The 21591-nt window shown below is 36.9% G+C and overlaps 1 protein-coding gene across 1 annotated transcript in view; it reads left to right on the top strand.

Annotated features, from left to right (window-relative positions):
• The first annotated feature begins 80 nt into the window (after positions 1–80).
• The window catches only part of SERINC1 (serine incorporator 1), a 38024-nt gene continuing 16513 nt past the window's right edge, over positions 81–21591 (top strand). The window contains exons 1-2 of the mRNA XM_047732368.1: positions 81–224; positions 18852–19013. Coding sequence (XP_047588324.1) covers positions 186–224; positions 18852–19013 — 201 coding nt within the window. The 5' untranslated portion in view covers positions 81–185. The remainder of the gene's footprint in view (positions 225–18851; positions 19014–21591) is intronic.

Genomic DNA, 21591 nt, shown 5'->3' with positions numbered 1-21591 from the left:
GCAATCTCATCACGCCACCCTCCTCCGCCCCACCCAACTCAGGCCTCAAAGGAAGTGACGCAAAGCTAAGGGGCGGGGTGAGCTATGCGCCGGAAGTGGCTCGCAAATAGTAAATAAGGCCCGAAAGGGTGGAGAGTTACTGTCTCCATCTTGTTGCCTGCGGGTCCTACTGCGACGTTGCGGAGATGGGGAACGTCTTGGGACTGTGCTCCATGGCGAGCTGGGTAAGGAGGTTTTTAGTGACCTTCATGGTGCTAAGCGTAAGAGGCGAAGGCGACAGGAACCTGAGCCGGGCTGGATGGGTTGCATAGGTAACGTGGTACCCCACCCAACAGGGAGTGCCTTCCGTCCCCATTTTCTCCCTGTATCCCGTGGTCACGCAAATTCAGCTTTAGGGCCCTGAGTCTTGCGTAGAGCTGTCAGCAGTGGCCGTGAGGAGCAATCAGATGGAAAGTTAAACCCGGATGGGAGAAGCAAAGACAAGACAGCTGTAGTTTCCCACCCCCAACTGTCTTTCGTGAGTAGCTTTCATGAAAGCTACTCCCCATTCTTCTAGGTCCCTTTTTGTTGCTCTTTTTCCTGTGTCTGCGTAGGCCGTCTCTACGTAGGTTTTAGGCCCATTCCGTGGAGTACCCTGTCTTTTTTCGTCCTGTTCCCAGCGACCTCAGACTGCAGCACTGTCATCCCTGGAGCCATGTCGGCCTCTTTGTTCTGTCGGGCGGACTCTGCAGTTAAACGCCCGCTATTTGGGACAGCTTGGTGGTAATATTTACTAATACTGTTGAGTCTTAGCTCTGTGGCTGGGTCCTCGACCTTCATGCTAGAAAGAAATTACTGTATTTCTCAAGTAATAAATGTATGTATCTGTAAAAACTGGTCAGTTCAGTGGTGTTACAAATCTTGTATCTTGACGTAAAGCATACTTCTGTAATCTGAAATTTCATGTTTACTTCGGTGTAGGTTGCATTTTAATTAGATAGCATCGTTAGAGTGATACCATTTTTCATTATAGTGATACAGTTTCTTTATTCAGGTGGTGCAAATAAACTTCAGTTTAAGATAATCATTCCACCCCCCCCAACAGCCTGCATATATTAAGAGTTACTAAAGTTATTTTTAATTTTGGGCGAGGTATTTGCGTTAAAATCATATTTCTTTAATCCATGATTTCTAAATTCCACTTCTAACGCTTATCGGATTTCCCAAATGATTCCCATTATATACACGAGTCAGAATTTTTATTATTTTACATAAATCACTTTTTTTTTCATAAAGTTCTGATATTGCTTGAACTGTAAGTGTTAAATTTTAATAAAATAATACCTGGAGGTTGTTAATTCAACTGAGATCATTCTCTTGATTATATTTCTTCTTGTAGTTGGGCATGGAAAACAGGTATTTTTAATCTCAGTAATAAACTGGAATATATACTTGAGTCTGTTTAATACAAAAGAGGCATGGGGTAATAAATGTATTACAGAATAATAAATTTTAAAACATTACTTTTATTTTTGGGGGGTAGGAAGAATGTGTGATTTGTAAAGTCAGATTTTGGCCATTTATCAAGTTGGCATGTTCTTTGTGTATAGTAAAGACTTAAAAGGAGGGATTCATGTTTCCAGTTTTGTTCTCCTCTCCAGAACCATGATGTACACCTTTTTTTTTCCTTCAAAAACAATTACGGTTGGGGGAGGAGTGTAAAGGATTTTTTTATATATATTTTTTTATGTTTATGTGTTTTAAATCAGAAAATCACTTTAGTGAACAATATGGAAAATTATATTCCTATTAAAATTTTTACAACTAGTTCTTCACCTTTATTGACTAGAAAACTGATAAAATTGACATTGCGTTTTAGTCACTGTTAATAAGTCACTCTCTCTGGCAGGTAGGCTGGGTGGCCAAGGTTGATCTTAAGTGTGCTAGATTATGGTGGCTAGCCTAGGAATTGACTCTGTGTTATGTAATTCTATGTAGTATGTGATATTTCCTCCTTTCATTCTTGGTGCTTTTGTCTCTATTCATGAACTGTTCAATTTTAGTGTAGTTTGTTAGCAACTGGAGGGGATTTTGTCTTGCATTAAGTCCAATTTTTCAACAGTCTTAATAGTCAATATGCTTATTTACTTAAAGGTTTTGACAAATCCAAAACTTACTCAAATTTTCAAAAGTACTCAAGGCATTAAATTAGAACAGTTAAACTGTATCTAAACAGGGCTTACTTTTTACTCAGATTTTTTGAGGCTTAATCTATTTCTGTAAGGTTTTTTTTTTCTGATTTATAAAACAGCTGTAGAAAATTTCTGAGCTATGAAAAAAGCACATAAAAGAAAAAATACATGTAATACTGTTGTGTATTGATTGGAGCTTTAATTTTTATTTTGAGCTTCTTTGCTAAGTGTCCTAGAATTAGATTGATCATAAATCTTGGTTCATGTGGCTGTCTTTTGGATCAGTGATTACATTAACCACTTAAATATCTGGATCTTTCACCTAATCCTGGAACTACATTACCAGCAATTTATGCCTACTTCAGTGATTTTTTCCACCCCAATATCAATAGTGATACTAAGGACTAGAATTGATTTTTTGAATGATTGGACTTCATTTTTTGTTTGTCCAAGATACTTAGTATACTTAAGAAGAAAGAGCTAGTGATTACTGCCTACCTATTTTGTGTCAGCTTTTGCTAGATTTTTATTTTTTAGTACAATGACATGTTTTTGCAGAAATGATTCATAGTCACTGAACAGCCAAGCATAGCAGAGTACAAAGTTAAAGTGTCACACACACAAAAAAATGCCACTACCAATAATATTCCTTCTCTCTGTGTATATGTACATAGATGGATCGTAGCATGCTAAACATGTATTTTTAAACAAAGCATTAAATCTAGTTTTTCTGGAATTTAATGAAAGAAAAAAATAAAGGAGTTGTTGAACATTAAATAAACATTTCTTCATGAGGAGAGTTTTCTAAAAAGATTCATCTAAGGACATCCTTCTGTAGCAGTGGTTCTCAACTGGGCACAGTTTTGCCCCCAAGGGACATTTGGCAATGTCTGCAGGGATCTTTTGCTGTCTAATTTGGAGTAAGAGGTGCTAATAGCATCTAGTAAGTTAAGGCCAGAGATACTACTAAACATTTTACACTGCACAGGATGCCTCCCCAGCAGCAGGGAATTTTTTGACCCAAGATATCAGTGGTGCCAGCCTTGAGAAGGTCTGCTTTATCCTCTTGAGCTGGCCAGAGCAAAAAAAATGGAATGAAATCTGAGTCTTAACTGCTTTTTAAAAAGCATTTAATAAATCCTATTTTTATCTCTACCTTTTGCCTCAGTTATGGAGGCTACCTGGTGCCACCAGTTCCTGATCTGTTTAGGAATTCTCTACAAATTTTATTGCTTAACTTATTCCTTCAGTGGCTTATAATTCAACTTCCTAGGCCTTAAAAGGTCAAGAACAGGAGGATAAAACCAGAAGTCTTTGACCTTTTAAGTTTATTCTTTTTAAAAAGCCCTTTGTTTTTGTTTTTATCTTATTGGGAGCATGGGTAAATTCACATATTTAGTCTGCCATCTTTAACCAGAATCCCTTTGTATATTTGTTATTTTTTATATGTGACCATTATATTTTATAACCATAATAATCCTGGTTGTTTAGTTTTAGAACTAAACAAGTCATTTTTGAAGTGTTTCCTCGACCCTGTAGCATCAGCACACTGGAGACTTACTGGAAACATGAAGGCCCAGCATTCTGTTTTAATAAGCCCTCCAGGTGATTCTGATACCTGCTACATTTTGAGAACTACTGCTGTACACATAAGTGGTGTCAAACCTCAAAGCACTTTTTAAACATGGCTTCTCCCAGTTTTGTTTTGTTTTTTAATTTAATGTTCTCTCCTAATTGACTAAATTTTATAATACGTTAGATTTTTGAAGAATTCATGATGTTGAAATCTTTAAGTTCTTCTGTATATAAAAATGTCTCTTACATTTCTGAGAGGCATTAAGAGTATACCCATTTCCATCAGAATTTAATAGTGTTTTCTGTGAATCCCGTTTTATCTAACAACACTGTGATGTCCACTCCCTCCCAACACATCTCACATGTTCTGTTGACTTGTTTACTCTGCCTGGATATCTGAAGAGTTTTTACTTCTCTTTGAAATTAACTAAGTATGTCTGGCTTTAAATCTTTTATCACTTTTTTTGTCTAGAAAATAGTTTTCTCTGGAACAAACTGGGTTAAGCATCTGCCTTTGGCTCAGGCCGTGGTCCAGGTATCAGGCCCCTTGTCAGGCTCCTTGTTTGACAGGGAGTCTGCTTCTCCCTCTGCTTTTCCCTGGCTTATGCTCTCTCTTGCTTACTCTCTCTCAAATAAATAAAATCTTTAAAAAACAAAAAAGAAAGAAAATAGTATTCTTTTGGAAATACAGGTTCACTTCTTCATCTAAGGAAATTTTTCTTGGATTCTGTCTTTGAATCTCCTTTTTGTTTATTTATTTATTAAGATTTTATTTATTTATTTGACAGAGCACAAGTAGGCAGAGAGGCAGGCGGAGGGAAGTGCAAAAGCAGGCTCCCCGCTGAGCAGAGATCCGGATGCGGGGCTCCATCCCAGGACCCTGAGACCATGACCTGAACCAAAGGCAGAGGCTTAACCCACTGAGCCACCCAGGCTCCCCCCTTTTTGTTTATTTAGAGGATTCTCTATTTTAAGGATACCAGTTACCTTTATGCTACATTGTCTTTGTTTTCCTTCCGTATTATTTTTCTGTATTTTTGTCATTTTTTTAGTTGTTAGAATTTACCTGCAATTCACACTTTGTAATATAAAGGTCTGTGAATTTTGAGAAATCCTTTAGTTACATAATAGCTTCAGAAGAATTAGATTCAGAAGAATTTAGCACCTTAAATTCTCTCATCCCCATTCTTGGCAACACCTGTTTTTTTCTCCCTCCAGAGATCATTCTTTCCAGAAATGCATATAAATAGGATCATACATGATGTGGCCTTTTGAGTTGGGCTTTTTTTACTGAGTATAATTCATTGAGATTTATCCATGTTTTGTGTATTAGTGGTTTGTTCTTTTTATTTTTGTATAGTATTCCATTGCTTTGATGTACCACAATTTACTATCCATGTATCAGGTGAAGGAAAATTCTCGTTTGCTCAGGTGAAATATCTAGCAGTGGAATTGCTGAGCAGTATGACAAGCATACATTTGACTTATAAGAAACTACCAAGCTGGTTTCCAAGATAGCAGTACCAATTTTCAATCCCAGCAAAGAGAGTTGTTAGTACTTGGTATTATGAGTTTATTTGAGTTGAGCCTTTCTAATGTGTGTGGTGGTATCTCATTAATGCTTTCAGTGTGCATTTCCTTACTAACTGATGATATTGTGTACTTTTTCATGCACTTACCTGCCATCCTATATTTTCTTTCTTAAAATGTTCAAATAATTTGCCCAGTTTTTATTCTGGTTGGTTGTTTACTTAATTAAGTTTTAAAAATTCCTTACGTAGTCTCAGTACAAATCATTTATCAGCTACCTGATTCCCATATATTTTTTTCAAGTCTATGGTTTGTCTTAGTTCTCTTCAAGGTGTCTTTCAAAGAGCAGAAGTTCTTAATTTTGATGGAACCTAGTTTATCAATTTTCTTTCTTCTGAGGGTCTTGCTTTTCATATTGTATCTAAGAAGTCTTCAGTTAATTTTGATACATGGTTTAATTGTGGCTTAAGGGTTTTTTTGAGATTTAATTTATTTTATTAGATAGCAAGTATGTGGCAGAGGTAAAAGCTGAGCAGGGAGCTTGACATGGGGCTCAATTGTAGGACCCTGGGATCATGACCTGAGCCAAAGGTAGACACTTAACCTACTTAGCCACCTAGGCAACCCGTACGGTTCTTCTTTTAGATAGATAAATAAACCACTATTTCATTACCGTTTATTAAAGAGATTATCCTTCTTATTTTGATTTGCTTTGGCACTTTAATCAAAAATCCTTTTACCTTATTTATGTAAGTCTATTCTGAACTTTATTCTGTTCCATTTATTTGTACCTATACTGTTGCCTAAACCCACCGTATTTTGATTAGTGGTGATTTTAAAGTTAATCTTGGAAGGTAGGTATTGTGTTTCTTCCAATATTGTTTTTCAAAATTCTTTGGGCTATATGGTTCCCTTACCTTTCCACATAAATTTTTAAGGCAACTGATTTATTTCTACCAGCCTCCTGCTGGGATTGTGATTGGAATTTGGTTGACTATAGGCTAGTTTGGAAAGAATTGACATCTTAAAATACTGAGTTTTCAATTCATGAGCCCAGAGTATCTTGCCATTTATTTAAGTCTTTGATTTGTTTCATCATTGTTTTCTAATATTCATCATTTGGGATCTCGTATATATTTCATTAGATTTATACTTTAGTATTTCTTTTTGTTTAATTTCAGTTTTCAGTTGTTTTCTGTCGGTATGCGGGATTATGATTAATGTGTGTATAATGACCTTGTATCTTGGGACCTTATTAAACTCCCTTGTACTTCTAGTAGCATTTTTAAGTTTTTTGGGATTTCCATGTAAACAGTTATTTGTGAATGGAAGAGTTTTAGTTTTCCCTTTCCTGTGTATATTCCTTTTCTCTTAACTGTCTTCTTGTATGGACTAGAACCTCTAGTGTGAAGTTAAATATCTGTGATGAGAGCAGATATCCTTGCCTCGTTTTGACTCTTAGGGGAAATAGATTTTCACCATGGTGGCAGCTATAGATTTCTTGTAAATACACTTTATCAAGTTGAGGATATGGTGTTTTCTTTGCAGAAAGTTTTGTTCGATCTGTCATGCGTGGCTATTGAATTTTGTCAAGTGATTTTCCTGCATCAGTTGAGATGACCATAAATGGTTTTTCCTTATTATGTGAATATGATGAATTGCATTGGTTGATTTTCAAAAATTCAGTCAGCCTTAATTTTTCTCACTAAACCCTACCTGGTTACAATGTATTATCCTTTCTTTATTATTTTATTTATTTATTTATTTATTAAATTTTATTTAGCAGAGAGAGAGAGAGTGAGAGAGCAAGCATACAAGCAGGGGGAGCTGCAGGCAGAGGGAGAAGCAGGCTCCCTATTGAGTAAGTACCCCTGTGGGGGGCTCTATCCCCAGGACCCTAGGACAATGACCTGAGCCAGAAGCAGATGCTTAACCAACTGAATCATCCAGGCATCCCATATAGCCTTTATTTTTAAAGGCTTTTCCTTAGGGGCACTTGGGTGGCTCAATTTTGTGTCTGACTCTTAATTCCTGTTCAGGTCATGATCTCAGTGTCGTAAGATTGAACCCCGTGTAGGTCTCTGCAGTGAGCATGGAGTCTGCATAAGATTCTCTCTCTTCTTCTCCCCCGTCCCTCCCCCCACCCACTTGTACACTCATGCTGTCCTTCTCACTTTAAAAAAAAGGGGGGGTTCTTTAGAGTAGTCTTAGGTTCATAGAATAATTGAGAGAAAGAAAACAAAGATTTCCCATATATCCCCTGAACCTACATCCCCCAACAGAGTGATACATTTATTAAAATTAATGAACCTACAGTGACACATAATCACCCAAAGTCTGTAGTTACAGTATAGTTCCCTCTTGGTGTTGGACACTCTGGGAGTTTGGGCAAATGTATAATGACATGTAGCCACATTATAGTAGTAAACAGAATATTTTTACTCCCCTTAAAATCCTCTCTGCCTTGCCTATTCATTCCTGTACCTACTCCAGTCACTGATCTTACTGTCTCCACAGTTTTGCCTTTTCCAGAATTTCATACAGTCGAAGTCATACAAGTTGTAGTCTTTTCACATTGCCTTCTTTTAGTTAGTAATACCCATCTAAGGTTTCTTCATGTCTTTTCATGGCTTGAGAGCTCCTTTGTTTTCAGCACTGAATAATGTACAATTTTTTAGATATACCACAGTTTATTTGTTAATTCACCTACGAAAGGACATTTTGATTGCTTCCAAGTTTGGGCAGTTGGGAATAATGCTACTATAAACATCCATTTGCAGGTTTTTGTATGTACATGAGTTTTAATATGCATTTCCCATATGCATATGAAATATGTGGAATGTCCTTTCATATGCTTACTTGCCATCTGTATAATTTGGTGAGGTGTCCAATGACCCTTTTTCTTTTTTTTATTAACATGTAATAATGTATTATTTGTTTTAGGGGTACAAGTCTGTGAATCATCTTACACCATTCATAGCACTCACCATAGCACATATCCTCTCCAATGTCCATAACCCAGCCACCCTATCAGCCCACCCCCCCCACCACCCACCCCAGCAGCCCTTAGTTTGTTTCCTGAGATTAAGAGTCTCTTATGGTTTGTCTCCCTCCCCAGTCCCATCTTGTTTCATTTTTCCCTCCTTTCCCCCATAACCCCCTGCCCTGCCTCTAAAATTCCTCATATCAGAGAGATCATATGACAATTCTTTTTCTCTGATTGACTTATTTCGCTTAGCCTAATATCATCTAGTTCCATCCACATCATTGCAAATGGCAAGATTTTGTGTTTTTTTTGTGAGCTGCATAATATTCCATTGTATACCACATGCACACACCACTTTTTCTTTATCCATTCATCTGTTGATGGACATCTAGGTTCTTTCCATAGTTTGGCTATTGTGGACATTGCTACTGTAAATATTCAGGTGCACATACTCCTTGAGATCACTATATTTGTATCTTTAGGATAAATACTCAGTGTGATTGCTGGGTCATAGGGTACTTATATTTTCAACTTTCTGAGGAACCTCCATACTGTTTTCCAGAGTGGCTGCCCCAGCTTGCATTCCCACCAACAGTGTAGGAGGGTTCCCCTTTCTCTGCATCCTCTCCAACATCTGTTGTTTCCTGACAGGTTAATTTTAGCCATTCTGACTGGTGTGAGGTGGTATCTCATTGTGGTTTTGATTTGTATTTCCCTGGTGCCAAGTGATGTTGAGCAGTTTTTCCTGTGTCTGATGGCCATTTGGATGTCTTTGCAGAAATGTCTGTTCATGTCTCTTGCCCATTTCTTAATTGGATTATTTGTTCTTTGGGTATTGAGTTTGATTAGTTCTTTATAGGTTTTGGATACCAGCCCTTTATCTGATAAGTCATTTGCGAATATCTGTGGAAAAGCTTTTGATTTTGATGAAGTCCCAGTAGTTCATTTTTGCCCTTGCTTCCCTTGCCTTTAGCGATGTTTCTAGGAAGAAGTTGCTGTGGCTGAGATTGAAGGGGTAGCTGCCTGTGTTCTCCTCAAGGGTTTTGATGGATTCCTGTCTCACATTAAGGTCTTTCATCTATTTTGAGTCTATTTTTGTGTGTGGTGTAAGGAAATGGTCTAGTTTCATTCTTCTGCATGTAGCTGTCCAGTTTTCCCAACACCATTTGTTGAAGAGACTGTCTTTTTTCCATTGGACATTCTTTCTTGCTTTGTTGAAGATTAGTTGAACATTGAGTTGAGGGTCTATTTCTGGGCTCTCTATTCTGTTCCGTTGGTCTATGTGTCTGTTTTTGTGCAGTACTATACTGTCTTGATGATTACAACTTTGTAAAAGAGCTTGAAGTTTGGACTTGTGATGCCACCAACTTTGACTTTCCTTTTCAACATTCCTCTGGCTATTTAGGGTCCATATATATTTTAGGATTATTTGATTTATTCCATTTCTTTGAAAAAATTGATGGTATTTTAATAGGGATTGCATTAAACGTGTAGATTGCTTTAGGTAGCATAGACATTTTCACAATATTTGTTCTTCTGATCCATAAGCATGGAACATTTTTCCATTTCTTTGTGTCTTCCTCAATTTATTTCACGAGTACTTCATAGTTTACTGACTACAGATTCTTTGCCTCTTTGGTAGGCTTATTCCTAGATATCTTACGGTTTTGGGTACAGTTGTAAATGGGAGCGACTCCTTAATTTCTCTTTCTTCTGTCTTGCTGTTGGGGTATAGAAATAAAACTGATTTCTGTGCATTGATTTTATATTTTGACACATTACTGAATTCTTGGATAAGTTCTAGCAGTTTTGGAGTGGATTCTTTTGGGTTTTCCACATAAAGTACATCATCTGCAAAGAGTGAGTGTTTGACTCCTTTTTTGCCGATTTGGATGCCTTTAATTTCTTTCTGTTGTCTGATTGCTGAGGCTAGGACTTCTAGTACTGTGTTGAATAGCAGTGGTGATAGTGGACATCCCTGATATGTTCCTGACCTTAGGGGAAGAGCTGTTTTTCCCCATAAAGAATGATGTTTGCTGTGGGTTTTTCAGAGATGGCTTTGATAATATTGAGGTATGTACCGTCTATGCTTATATAGTGAAGTTTGGATCAAAAAAGGATGCTATATATTGTCACATGCTTTCACGGCATCTATTAAGAGTATCATATGGTTCTTGTTCTTTCTTTTATTAATATATTGTATCACATTGATTGATTTATGGATGTTAAACCAAACTTGCAGCCCAGGAATAAAGCCCACTTGGTTGTGGTGAATAATCCTTTTAATGTAGTGTTGGAGCCTGTTGGCTAGTATTTTGGTGAGAATTTTCGCATCCGTGTTACTCAAGGATATTGGTCTGTAATTCTCCCTTTTGATTGGGTCTTTGGTTTGGGGACCAAGGTAATGCTGGCCTCATAATGAGTTTGGAAGGTTGCTTCCATTTCTGTTTTTTTGGAACAGTTTCAAGAGAATAGGTATTAATTCTTTAAATGTTTGGTAGAATTCCCCTGGGAAGCCGTCTGGCCCTGGGCTCTTGTTGGGAGATTTTTTATGGCACCTTCAATCTCCTCACTGGTTATGGGTCTGTTCAGGTTTTCTCTTTCTTCCTGGTTCAGTTTTAGTAGTTTATATGTCTCTAGGAATGCATCCATTTCTTCTAGATTGTCAAATTTGCTAGTGTATAGTTGCTCATAATATGTTCTTATAATTGTTTGCATTTCTTTGGTGTTGGTTGTGATCTCTCCTCTCTTATTCATGATTCTATTAATTTGGGTCCTTTCTCTATTTTTTTTTTTAAATAAGTCTGGCCAGGGGTTTATCAGTCTTATTAATTCTTCAAGGAGCCAGGTCCAAGTTTCATTGATTTGTTCTACTCTTCTTTTGGTTTCTGTTTCATTGATTTCTGCTCTTTATTATTTTTCTTCTGCTGGGTTTAGGCTTTTATTTTCCCCCTTCTGTTCTTTTCAGCTCCTTTAGGTATAGGGTTAGGTAGTGTACTTGAGACAGTTCTTGTTTCTTGAGAAAGGCTTGTATTGCTATATAATCCCCCCCCCCTTTTTTTTTAAAGATTTTATTTATTTGACAGAGATCACAAGTAGGCAGAGAGGCAGGCAGAGAGAGAGGAAGAAGCAGGCTCCCCTCTGAGCAGAGAGCCTGATATGGGGCTCCATCCCAAGACCCTGGAATCATGACCTGAGCCGAAGGCAGAGGCTTAACCCACTGAGCCACCCAGGCGCCCCTATATACTTTCCTCATAAGACCACCTTTGCTGTGTCCCAAAGGTTCTAAACAGTCATGTTTTTATTTTCATTTGTTTCCCTGAAGTTTTTAAATTTTTCTTTAATTTCCTGGTTAACCCATTCATTCTTTAGTAGGATGCTCTTTAGTCTCCATGTATTTGAGTTCTTTCCAACTTTCCTCTTTTGATTGAGTTCTAGCTTCAGAGCATTGTGGTCTGCAAATATGCAGGGATGATCCCAATCTTTTGGTACCGGTTGAGACCTGATTTGTGACCCAGGATGTGATCCGTTCTGGAAAATGTTCTGTGTGCACTAGAGAAGAATGCATATTCTGTTGTTTTGGGATAGAATGTTCTAAATATATCTGTGAGGTCCATCTGGTCCAGTGTGTCATTTAAAACCTTTATTTCCTTGTTGATCTTTTGCTTAGATGCTCTGTCCATTTCAGTAAGGGGGATGTTAAAGTCCCGTACTATTATTGTATTATTGTCAATGTGTTTCTTTGATTTTGTTATTAATTGGCTTATGTAGTTGTCTGCTCCCATGTTAGGGGCATAGGTATTTAAAATTGTTATTTTTTCTTGTTGGACAGACCCTTTAAGTATGATAAAGTGTCCTTCCTCATAGGGATGAGGAAGCCTTTGGCTTAATAGTCTTTGGCTTAAAATCTAACTATATGTTATAAGGTTTGTCACCCCAGCTTTCTTTTGATGTCCATTATGTACATAATGCCCATTGATGTACATTAGCATGGTAAATTGTTCTCCACCTCCTCACTTTAAATCTGGAGGTGTCTTTGGGTCTAAAATGAGTTTCTTATAGACAGTGTATTGATGGGTCTTGTTTTTTTATCCATTCTTATACCCTATGTCTTTTGATTGGGGGCATTTATTCTATTCACATTTAGGGTAACTATTGAAAGAAATGAATGAAAAATGAAAGAATGAAGATCTGAATCGAGTGCCATTCTTTTGCTTATAAGGTGACTGTTACTGTATATTGTCTCTGTTCCTTTCTCATCTCTCTTAAGGCTCTCTCTTAGAAGACTCCGCTCAGTATTTCCTGTAGGGCTGGTTTGGTGTTTGCAAATTCTTTTAATTTTTGTTTGTCCTGGATGCGTTTTATCTCCTATTTTCAATGACAGCCTAACTATATATATAGTATTTGTGGTTTGCATTTTCAAGCTCAGCTGGCTCCTTAATAATCGTCATTCTGAACTCTAGTTCTGACATATTGCAAATGTCTGTATTGATTAGGTCCCTAGCCATCGGTACTGCCTTTTGTTCTTTTCTTTGTGGTGAGTTTTTCTGCCTTGTCATTTTATCCAGATGAGAATAGATGAATGAGAACAAAATACCAAAAGAATAGCAACAACCTCAGGAAAATATACAGTAACAAATCAGAAGAGACCTGAAACCAGGGGGAGAAGAAAGGGGGGAAAAAAGGAGGGGGATATACATACACACACACACATATACATATACATATACGTGCACTAATTAGACTGGTGAAGAGAACAGAGCCACACACTTGATTTTGGGTGTATTTTGGTCTGTTAGAAGAGACTACCTCCCAAAATTTTAAAGAAAGAAAACATATATATACAAAAATAAGGGTAAACAAGGTGAAGGGCTGGAAATGACTGTAAAGATGAAATTATGAAAAGATTCTAAACAAGGAATTGATAAGAAGTTGGTTGGTGGAAAAAAAAGGGAAAAAATGTGATCAGGCTGGAGATTAGAACATAGCCATGCAGCAGATTTAGGGTATATTTTGATTAAAAGAAACTGTATCCTAAAATTTTAAAGAAAAATCTATATGTAAGCAAAAAATAAGGTTAAATACAGTGAAGGGGTAAAATATGAGTATAACAAAGAAAAGTAAAAAAAGACTTTTAAAAAGATATTGGTAAGATAAAATAGTTAAAAAGCCTTAAAAAAGTAAAGAGGAAAATTTTTAAAAATAGGATATGAAAAAGAATTTTAAAAATTTAACTTTGAAAGACTAAAGGATCATGGGAGAAAAGCTATGAACTCTATTTGTTGCTTTTCCTAGCTCTGGAGTTCTGCAGTTCTCACTGATCAGTGAACTTGGTCTTGGCTGGATGTTTTTGCTGATCTTCTGGGGGAAGGGCCTGTTGCAGGGGTTCTCAGATATCTTTGCCTGAGACGAAATTGCACTGCCCTTTCCAGGGACCAGCTAAGTAATGTGCTTAGGTGAGCTTTTGTTAGCTTTTGTTTCCTGAACACTTTCTGCACAGCTTTGGAGGAGGAGAATGAAAATGGCAACCTCCAATCTGCGGCCCTGGAGGAGGCAAGAGCTCGGGGCCCCACTCCTCAGTGCACCTCCAGTGAAAAGCAGTCAATCACTCTTGTCTCCCTGGTCTCCGGCTGTGCTCTGTGCACTCCTGGCCTGTGACCGAGCATTTTTATCTCTGGTGCACAGCACCATTTGGAGTCTCCAGACCCAGCAGATTCCTGCAGCGCTACTGCACTGCTTCTCCCGGAGAAGGAAGGAGAGAGTCTCCCCAGATCTGTCTCTTGTGTGGTCTCTGCTCAAAGAGTAGTGGCCCAACTGTGCCTCAGATCACAGTTTAAAATAACCCTGAGCTGAGAACCCCCTTCATAGCTCCATCTCTGCAGCCAGCTTTCCTGCTCTAATACCTGGGAGCTCTGCCACACTGAGGCACCCCTGGTCTTTCTGTGACCCCATGCTTGCTGAGACCACACTGTCCCCATGAGGGTTCCACCCCACCCCACCCCCTAGGTAGCCTGTGGAGCGACATCCCTCAGTGGAGCTAATCCCTCATCCTCTAAAAGTTCTGATTTTGTGCTCCGGTGCTCCACTGCTTGCCAGTAGCTGGCCCTTCCTGCTGTTTTATATCTTCCTGTTGCTTCAGATTCACTTCTCCACAAGTCCTACCTTCCAGAAAGTGGTTGATTTTCTGTTCCTAGAATTGCTATTCTCTTCTAGCTCCTGTTTAGCTTGTAGGTGTTCAGAATGGTTTGATAACTATGTAGCTGAACTCCTTGGACCTGATGATATTTCTGTCTCTTACTTCTCCTCCATCTTGCTCCCTCCTCTGTTTGATTCTTTTTTAAAAGTAGAAGCTCAGATTGTTCCATTGAAATCTTCATTTTTGTCTAATGTAGTTATTTAGTACTGTAAGTTTCACAAATGTAATTTGTTATTTTCATTTGTTGTAATTTCTTTTTGGTATTTTTTCCCCCTGTGGGTTAAATAGAAGTGTGTAACTTAGTTTCCATATATTTTTTCCGTTACTGATTTCTAACTTAATTCCGTTGTTGGTCAAGAATACATGGTGGTGGTTTGATTTGAGACATTTTGCATATTTATTGAAATTTGAGATTTGTTTTATGGCCAAAAATGTGGTCTGTTTTGGTGCATTCTGGAAAACAATTTGTGCCCTACTTTGGTTATATTGAGTATTCCCTAAATGTCAGGCACAATTAATTGATAATGTACAAATTTTCTTTATCCTTACTGGTTTTTGTTTGGCTACTTAATGAGTGACTATAAATGTGAATTTGTTATTCTTTTCAGTTTTATTGTTTTTCCCTAGTGTATTTTGAAGTTCTCTTATTAAATGTAGAAATATGTAGAATTAGTGGTCTCCTCCATGAATATACCCATGTATGTCTCCTTTTCATTATGAAGTGTCCTTCCTTAACGTTGGTAGGATTCTTTGTTCTGAAATCAATTTAGTCTGGTACTACTATAGCATGGTATTTATTTTTTCTTTCTTTCACTCTTAACCTGTATGCATTTTTATATTTAAGTAAGATTCTTGTAGAAGAGAGAATTGGATCTCAAGATTTTATCTAACATAGTCTCTGCCTTTTTGTTGGGAGTCTTTATGCCATTTACATTTAGTGTGCTTATGTTTGGGCTTAAATCAACCATCTTTCTATTTTCTGTTTGTGTATTCGTTTTCTGTAGGTTTTTTTTTCCTTACTTTACATTAATTAGCCATTTTTAGTATTCTGTTTTATTTCCATCGCTTTACTAGCATACTTCTTTGTCTTGAGTTTCTAAGAAGTCACTCTAGGGTGTATATTATTCATTTTTAACTTTCTGCAATCTGTTTTCATTTCCAGTCATGCCACTTACAATTTAATAATTGTGCAGTAGTATAAAGTTGAATGTCTTGAATGTCTCCTCTTGCATGCTATTTGCAGTCATCATATATTTTTCTTCCACCTTTGTTATAACTGCCCACAGTATTTTTGCTTTAATTTTAATAGTTTTAATAGTTTTAAACACAACTAATGAATCATTGAACACTACATCAGAAACTAAGGATACGTACTGTAAGTGGCTAACTGAACATAATAAAAAAGGGATAATTATCCTTTAAAGGATTTCCTTGTATTTTGCCATTTGCATTGTTCTTAATTCCTTTTGTATAGATCTGCTGTCTGGTCTAATCTTCCTTCTGCTTGAAGGATTTCCTTCAACATTTCTGGTAGTTCAGGTCTGCTAGCTTTGGATTCTTTTGTCCTTTGTCTGAAAGTGGTTTTATTTTACATTAATTTTTGAAAGACTTTCCTTGAGCCTAAAATTTTATTGTTTGTGGTGTTTTTTAAAATTTATTTAATTTTTTTTTAAAGATTTTATTTCTTTGACAAAGAGAGATCACAAGTAGGCACAGAGGCAGGCAGAGAGAGAGAGAGAAGAGGAAGCAGGCTCCCTGCCAAGAAGAGAGCCTGATGCGGGACTCGATCCCAGGACCCTGAGATCATGACCTGAGCCCAAGGCAGAGGCTTAACCCACTGAGCCACCCAGGCGCCCTATTTGTGGTTTTTTTAACGTGTTAGCCATTTTTAAATTAAAATTGACATTTTCCTTTGTTTTTCTATATATAATAAGCCTTAATTTTTCCTGCCTGCTTTTTATATATATCTCTATTTAAGGTTGTTTTTAAGCTGTTTGTGATATGAGTTGGTATGGTTTCCCTCGTGTTTATTTTGCTAGAATTTCATTGAGCTTGGATCTGGGAATTTATAATCTTGATTAAATTTGGGAATATTTTGACAATTATTTCCTCAGTAGCACTCTTCTGGTCATCTCCCCTTTTGAGAACTCCAGTTTCACTTACATTAGGCAGCTTGAAGTTGTCAACGTTGCTCTTTTCATTTTTGTCCTAGCATTTTTGTCTCACTTGTTTTGCTGTGTTTTGGGGTTCACTGATCTTTTTGTGCAGTATGTTAATATTTTTTGGTTTAGTTATTTTATTTTTCATTTCTACAGGTTCTGTATAGATCTTTTATATTATCTTCTATGGCTCTCCTTAACATATTGATGGGGTTTTTTTAAATTTCCTTCATATTCCTTGAGAGTATGAAATACAGTTAAAATAATACTTTTATGCCATTGTCTATAATTCAGTCATCTGTGTTTAATCAGGTTAATTTTGATTGATTGATTTTTCTTATTAAAAGTTGTATTTTCCTACTTTCTTGCATAACTGTCAAATTTTTATTAGATGTCAGATACTATAAATTTTACTTTCATGGATGTTGGATGTACTTGTATTTTCCAAAGAAAATATTGGGGGCTTTGTTTTTGGGCATAGGTGATTTACTTAAAGAAAATTTGATGTTTTTGATGTTTCCTTTATGCTTTGTTAAGTGAGACTGGAGTAGTCTTTAATTTTATGCCTTACTTTTATTCTGAGTAGTAGCCTGTAACTCATTGCCTCCTGGATTACAAGGTTTTTCCACTGGCTGGTGGGAATACCATCTCTTCCCTTCCTTGGGTATTTTATTCAGGTGGTTGCAGTGATAAGTGCTTTGCTGAAGATTTCAAGTTGAAGCCTCTGCAGATTTCCAGAGCTCACTTTGTAGCTTTCTTTTCTCCAGGATTCTGCCCTGTAAACTCTAGCTGCCTTAGTTTTCTCAATGACCAACTCTGTTCCAGCTCCCAGTTGTCTCCTTAATTCAGGTGGACTGCTGGCCTCTGCTTAGATTCAATCTCCCTGTTCTGGAAGCTTTCCCCAAGCAGAAAGATGGATCAGTTCGGTCATGGAGTTCACATTGTTTCCTCTCTCAGAAATTATTGTCATGTATTGCCTATTGTTAATTGTCTGAAAAACCATTTTTTTGTTTAACTTTTTCCATTGATTAAGGCAGTAGGATATGTCTGGTCACTATTAACTCCCATCTTGACCTAAGTTTATAGTAATTATCTCAAGCTTTTTTCTGTTTGTAATTTTATTTTCAGCTGTGTCTGTTTTGTTCCTTGATAGTATTAAGTTTGACTTTCTCTTTTCATTATCTTATTTTATTCTTTTCCCATTTCATTTTTGAACTCTTTTACATTTGCTTTTTGTTATTTTTCTGTAGTTCAGGTGAAACGCTTGTACAGAATTTCCTTTTACTAAGTTTTGTTTTGTTTCAGGCAGGATTCTTCAAATGTCTCTCCCTCACCCTTTTTCTGCTTCCCTGAGGGTTGTGCTTATTTATTTATTTCTTTTGTTAGAGTATGTGTGCATAGTTGTTATGACTTTTATTTCTTTCTTTCTTAAGCTTACTATAAACAGCTTTGTAGATCTGCATTATATGGGTTGGTATAGTGTGTAGGACTGCTGCCATACTCCCTTCCCTTGGTTTCTGAGACTTTTCCCCCAGAGCTGCAGCTCTAAGGTTGGAATATCCTACTCTGTCCAACTTTCTGAAGTCTGACAGTATGGGGAGCTCAGCCAAGGTTGTGGTGAGTCCTTGTGAGAACACTTAATGCCTAACCTTTCTGAAATATTGGCAGATTCACTAATCAGTGTTCATCTCTCCTGGTGAGAGAATTACCCGGTTTCCCTGGTATATTCTAGTAGTTTACTGTGGAGTTCCAGGGGAGAAAGTTAGCTAGCTTGAGTTTTCACTACTACCATCTCAAGAGGAAAAGATAAAGATACTAGTTCCCTTTTTTTTTTTCTCTTCTGGGGTATTTGAGAATTCTCAGAATTTTGTGAATTCACCAGTATGATACCTGGGGGCTAGAGGACAGGAACCAGAGATGGGCTTGTTATTATTCCAGGATTTTTTGTTTGTTTTTGCTGAACTCTTTGCTGCTGTTGGTTTTTTTTTTTTCCCTTTGTTGTTTTAGCTGATTTGATTTATTTTAATTGATTTAGAGGTCAAACATTTTTATTTTTAACTTTGGTCCATCTTTACACAGAAAGTACATAGAAAGTTTGTGGATAATTACATGTGAACCGAATACATTTTGTTCCTTGGTAATTACTTTAACATCAGTCTTTTTTTTTTTGGAGTAGATGAAACAAATTTTCAGTGTATCATTTTAAAACTAATTTTTAATACTCTTTTCCCCAGATACCATGTTTATGTGGCAGTGCCCCATGTTTACTCTGTCGATGCTGTCCTAGTGGAAACAACTCTACTGTAACTAGATTGATCTATGCACTTTTCCTTCTTGTTGGAGTGTGTGTGGCTTGTGTAATGCTGATACCAGGAATGGAAGAACAACTGAATAAGGTTAGTTTTTTTTGTTGTTTTTTTTTAATTGATTAACTGAACCTGTAATGAGTATGCTTAAAACCAGTTGTTGGGTTTTGGAAATTGTAATGTACAAAGTAAGATAACTTATAATTACAGTTTTAGTAATCCTAATAATCTTTTAGGAAAGAAAGGCAATGTAAGACTAATATAAGCTTAACTTCTGTGATGGTTGTACAGAAAATGTGCTATGGTAATAAGGAGAAATAAGTAATTCTAACCAGTTAAATGTCAGAACTCAGTGGGTCTCATGGAAAAAGCAACATTCTAAGAATGAGAACTTTTATATGCAGAGATTGAAAAATGGAAGCAAAATGAGGATAAAGAGCTTGTTGAGCAGAATACGTATGCTTTAGGAAGACTGGTCTAATAATTAGAAGTCAAGTAGTTAAATGTGGAGGCTCTTTTAGTCTTGTAATCAAGAATTGTATAGGGGGCCAGCAGTAGCTTTTCTGAATGTAGAATTAACTGAATCTGGATTTGAAAACTGGCAGTGATAGAGTCATACATAATACCCAGATTCTGATTCTGGACAACTAGCAGGAAACTTACTGTTAACCATGTGGGGGGAATGGGGGTGATGTGTTTTATTTAAAAAAAAATTTTTTTCAGGGAGTCAGGTTATAAAAGGAAATGAGGAAAATACTCATTTAGTTTATAAAACATTGACTTAGGAATATTGCACTACATGTGTGTTCGAGAAAGTGTGTGTGTGTATCTAGTAGGAAGTAGAAAACACAGTATGTAACAAAAAAGAAATCTTAGCTGGAGGTGTTTTGGGAATGGAAATGAACGTTGAAACCATGGCAGCATATGCTGAAGAAGACCATTCAAAGTGAGCAGACTGCAACTTTTACAAAAGCTGTTATTGGAAGAGAAAAGGGAGCCTTAGAAGGAACAGTGAAAAGGGGTGAAACAAGTGAATGCCCTGTTGTGCAGACCTTAGGAAGACAGTATTTGACAGCCAGTATATCATTAGTGTTTTGAGAAAGTGATTTCTTTAGAGTGCTGGGATTAGAAGTGGAAGGAGACCTGAATAGCTGTGAGGAAATGTATCTAGTAGTTATGAACTGCTGATTCGAGGAGTTTTGTAACAAAGATGATGGTCTCAGAGGGCAGCTGAGTTAAGGCAAAGATTTTTTAGGATGAGATTTAATCATTTATATTTTGATATGAGCTTTAATCTGTATGAGGGAGAGAGGGAGGAGTTATAGAAGTTGGCTTTCCACCAAGACAAGACGAAAGATAACAGAAAATTTGAGGTTTAGAAGGATAGTATGGCAGTTGACCTCCATTTTATAGCACAGTATCTGCTTGATGTTGGCTTTAGGGTAAGGAAAGATGGTGAAAGTTTGGACATGAGATTATTATGATTTTAAAAGAACTAACATTGTACATAGTAAATGTGGATGACTAGCTAATGTTATTCAAGTCCTTGGCTATAAGCAAAAGACATACGATTTTGTCGTGGATCCAGTTGACTGTGGTTTTAAATAGTTTAGATGGTAGATGTTAATTCTCATCACCAAATGTTTCTGCTTCTCTGCTTTTTGAAGGTCATCAATGATTTGCATTTCCTAGAGTGCCATGTCTTTAATACTTATTCATCAGTGAGTTGTGAGTTGAAGAAATACATATCAGCTTCTACTTAACTGATATAAGATTTCCTTTTTTCAATTTGTCACAACATGTACATCATTTGAAATGGTGGCTTCTCCAACAGCCTGAACTCCTGAAGTGACTATCGGAACCAGTTATGTACATGCACAAGAGCAAGAACTATATATTTGCTATTTTAAGCCACTGATACTGGGGATTGTTACTGAACTAGCTTAACTTGACTAACCTTAACCTGACTAATTAATGATGGGAATTTGCCAGGTGGTGTCCTGCTACCACACAAGGGAGTGGGATAATTAAGCATGTCTAGTTGTGTAAGTGTTGCAAGTGAGTATGGATAAGTATATACTGCCCTAGGGCTTAAACTGGGTTGGAAAGGTAAGATTTAAGTGAGACCAGGAAAGGGTTTATAGACTGTGCAGGAGCTAGCAAAAGGAAGTAGTGCCTCTCCATTAGCTTAAATACAATTACAAGTTCTTGGTTTTAAAGGCACAAATTAATAGTCATATTTGGCATATCCATTTGCTTTAACGTTTTCTAGAGGAAATTTGTTCTCATGTAGGAGTAGTGTATGTGGTTCTGAGGATTGCTCCCATTTATTTCATTTAAGGTCCTGTGTGTGTGTGTGTGTGTGTGTGTGTGTGTTCAGATTCCAGTGTGACTTTCAGTAATGGCCATCAGTCTTTTTCAGATTTCTAAGTTAAAAATAAATCAGTGGCAGCTATTTTTTAATCCAGATCAATTCATTATCAAAAATAACGCCTGTAGAATGAGACACCAAAACTCAAAATGTATTTAGGTCGCATTGGCTTCAAGAAGCCATCGTTGTTTTCCTTGGTATTTAGAAGCTGACTTACTTTATAATTCCTTGAGCTTTTATTGATTGTATTTCTCTCTTATACAGATAATTGAGATATCACAGGAGAATGCAAGTTTT

Source organism: Lutra lutra, chromosome 6 (assembly GCF_902655055.1).
Source record: "Lutra lutra chromosome 6, mLutLut1.2, whole genome shotgun sequence".
NCBI lineage: Eukaryota > Metazoa > Chordata > Mammalia > Carnivora > Mustelidae > Lutra > Lutra lutra.
Note: the sequence above shows the minus strand (reverse complement) of the source record. Positions and strands in the feature narration are given on the sequence as shown.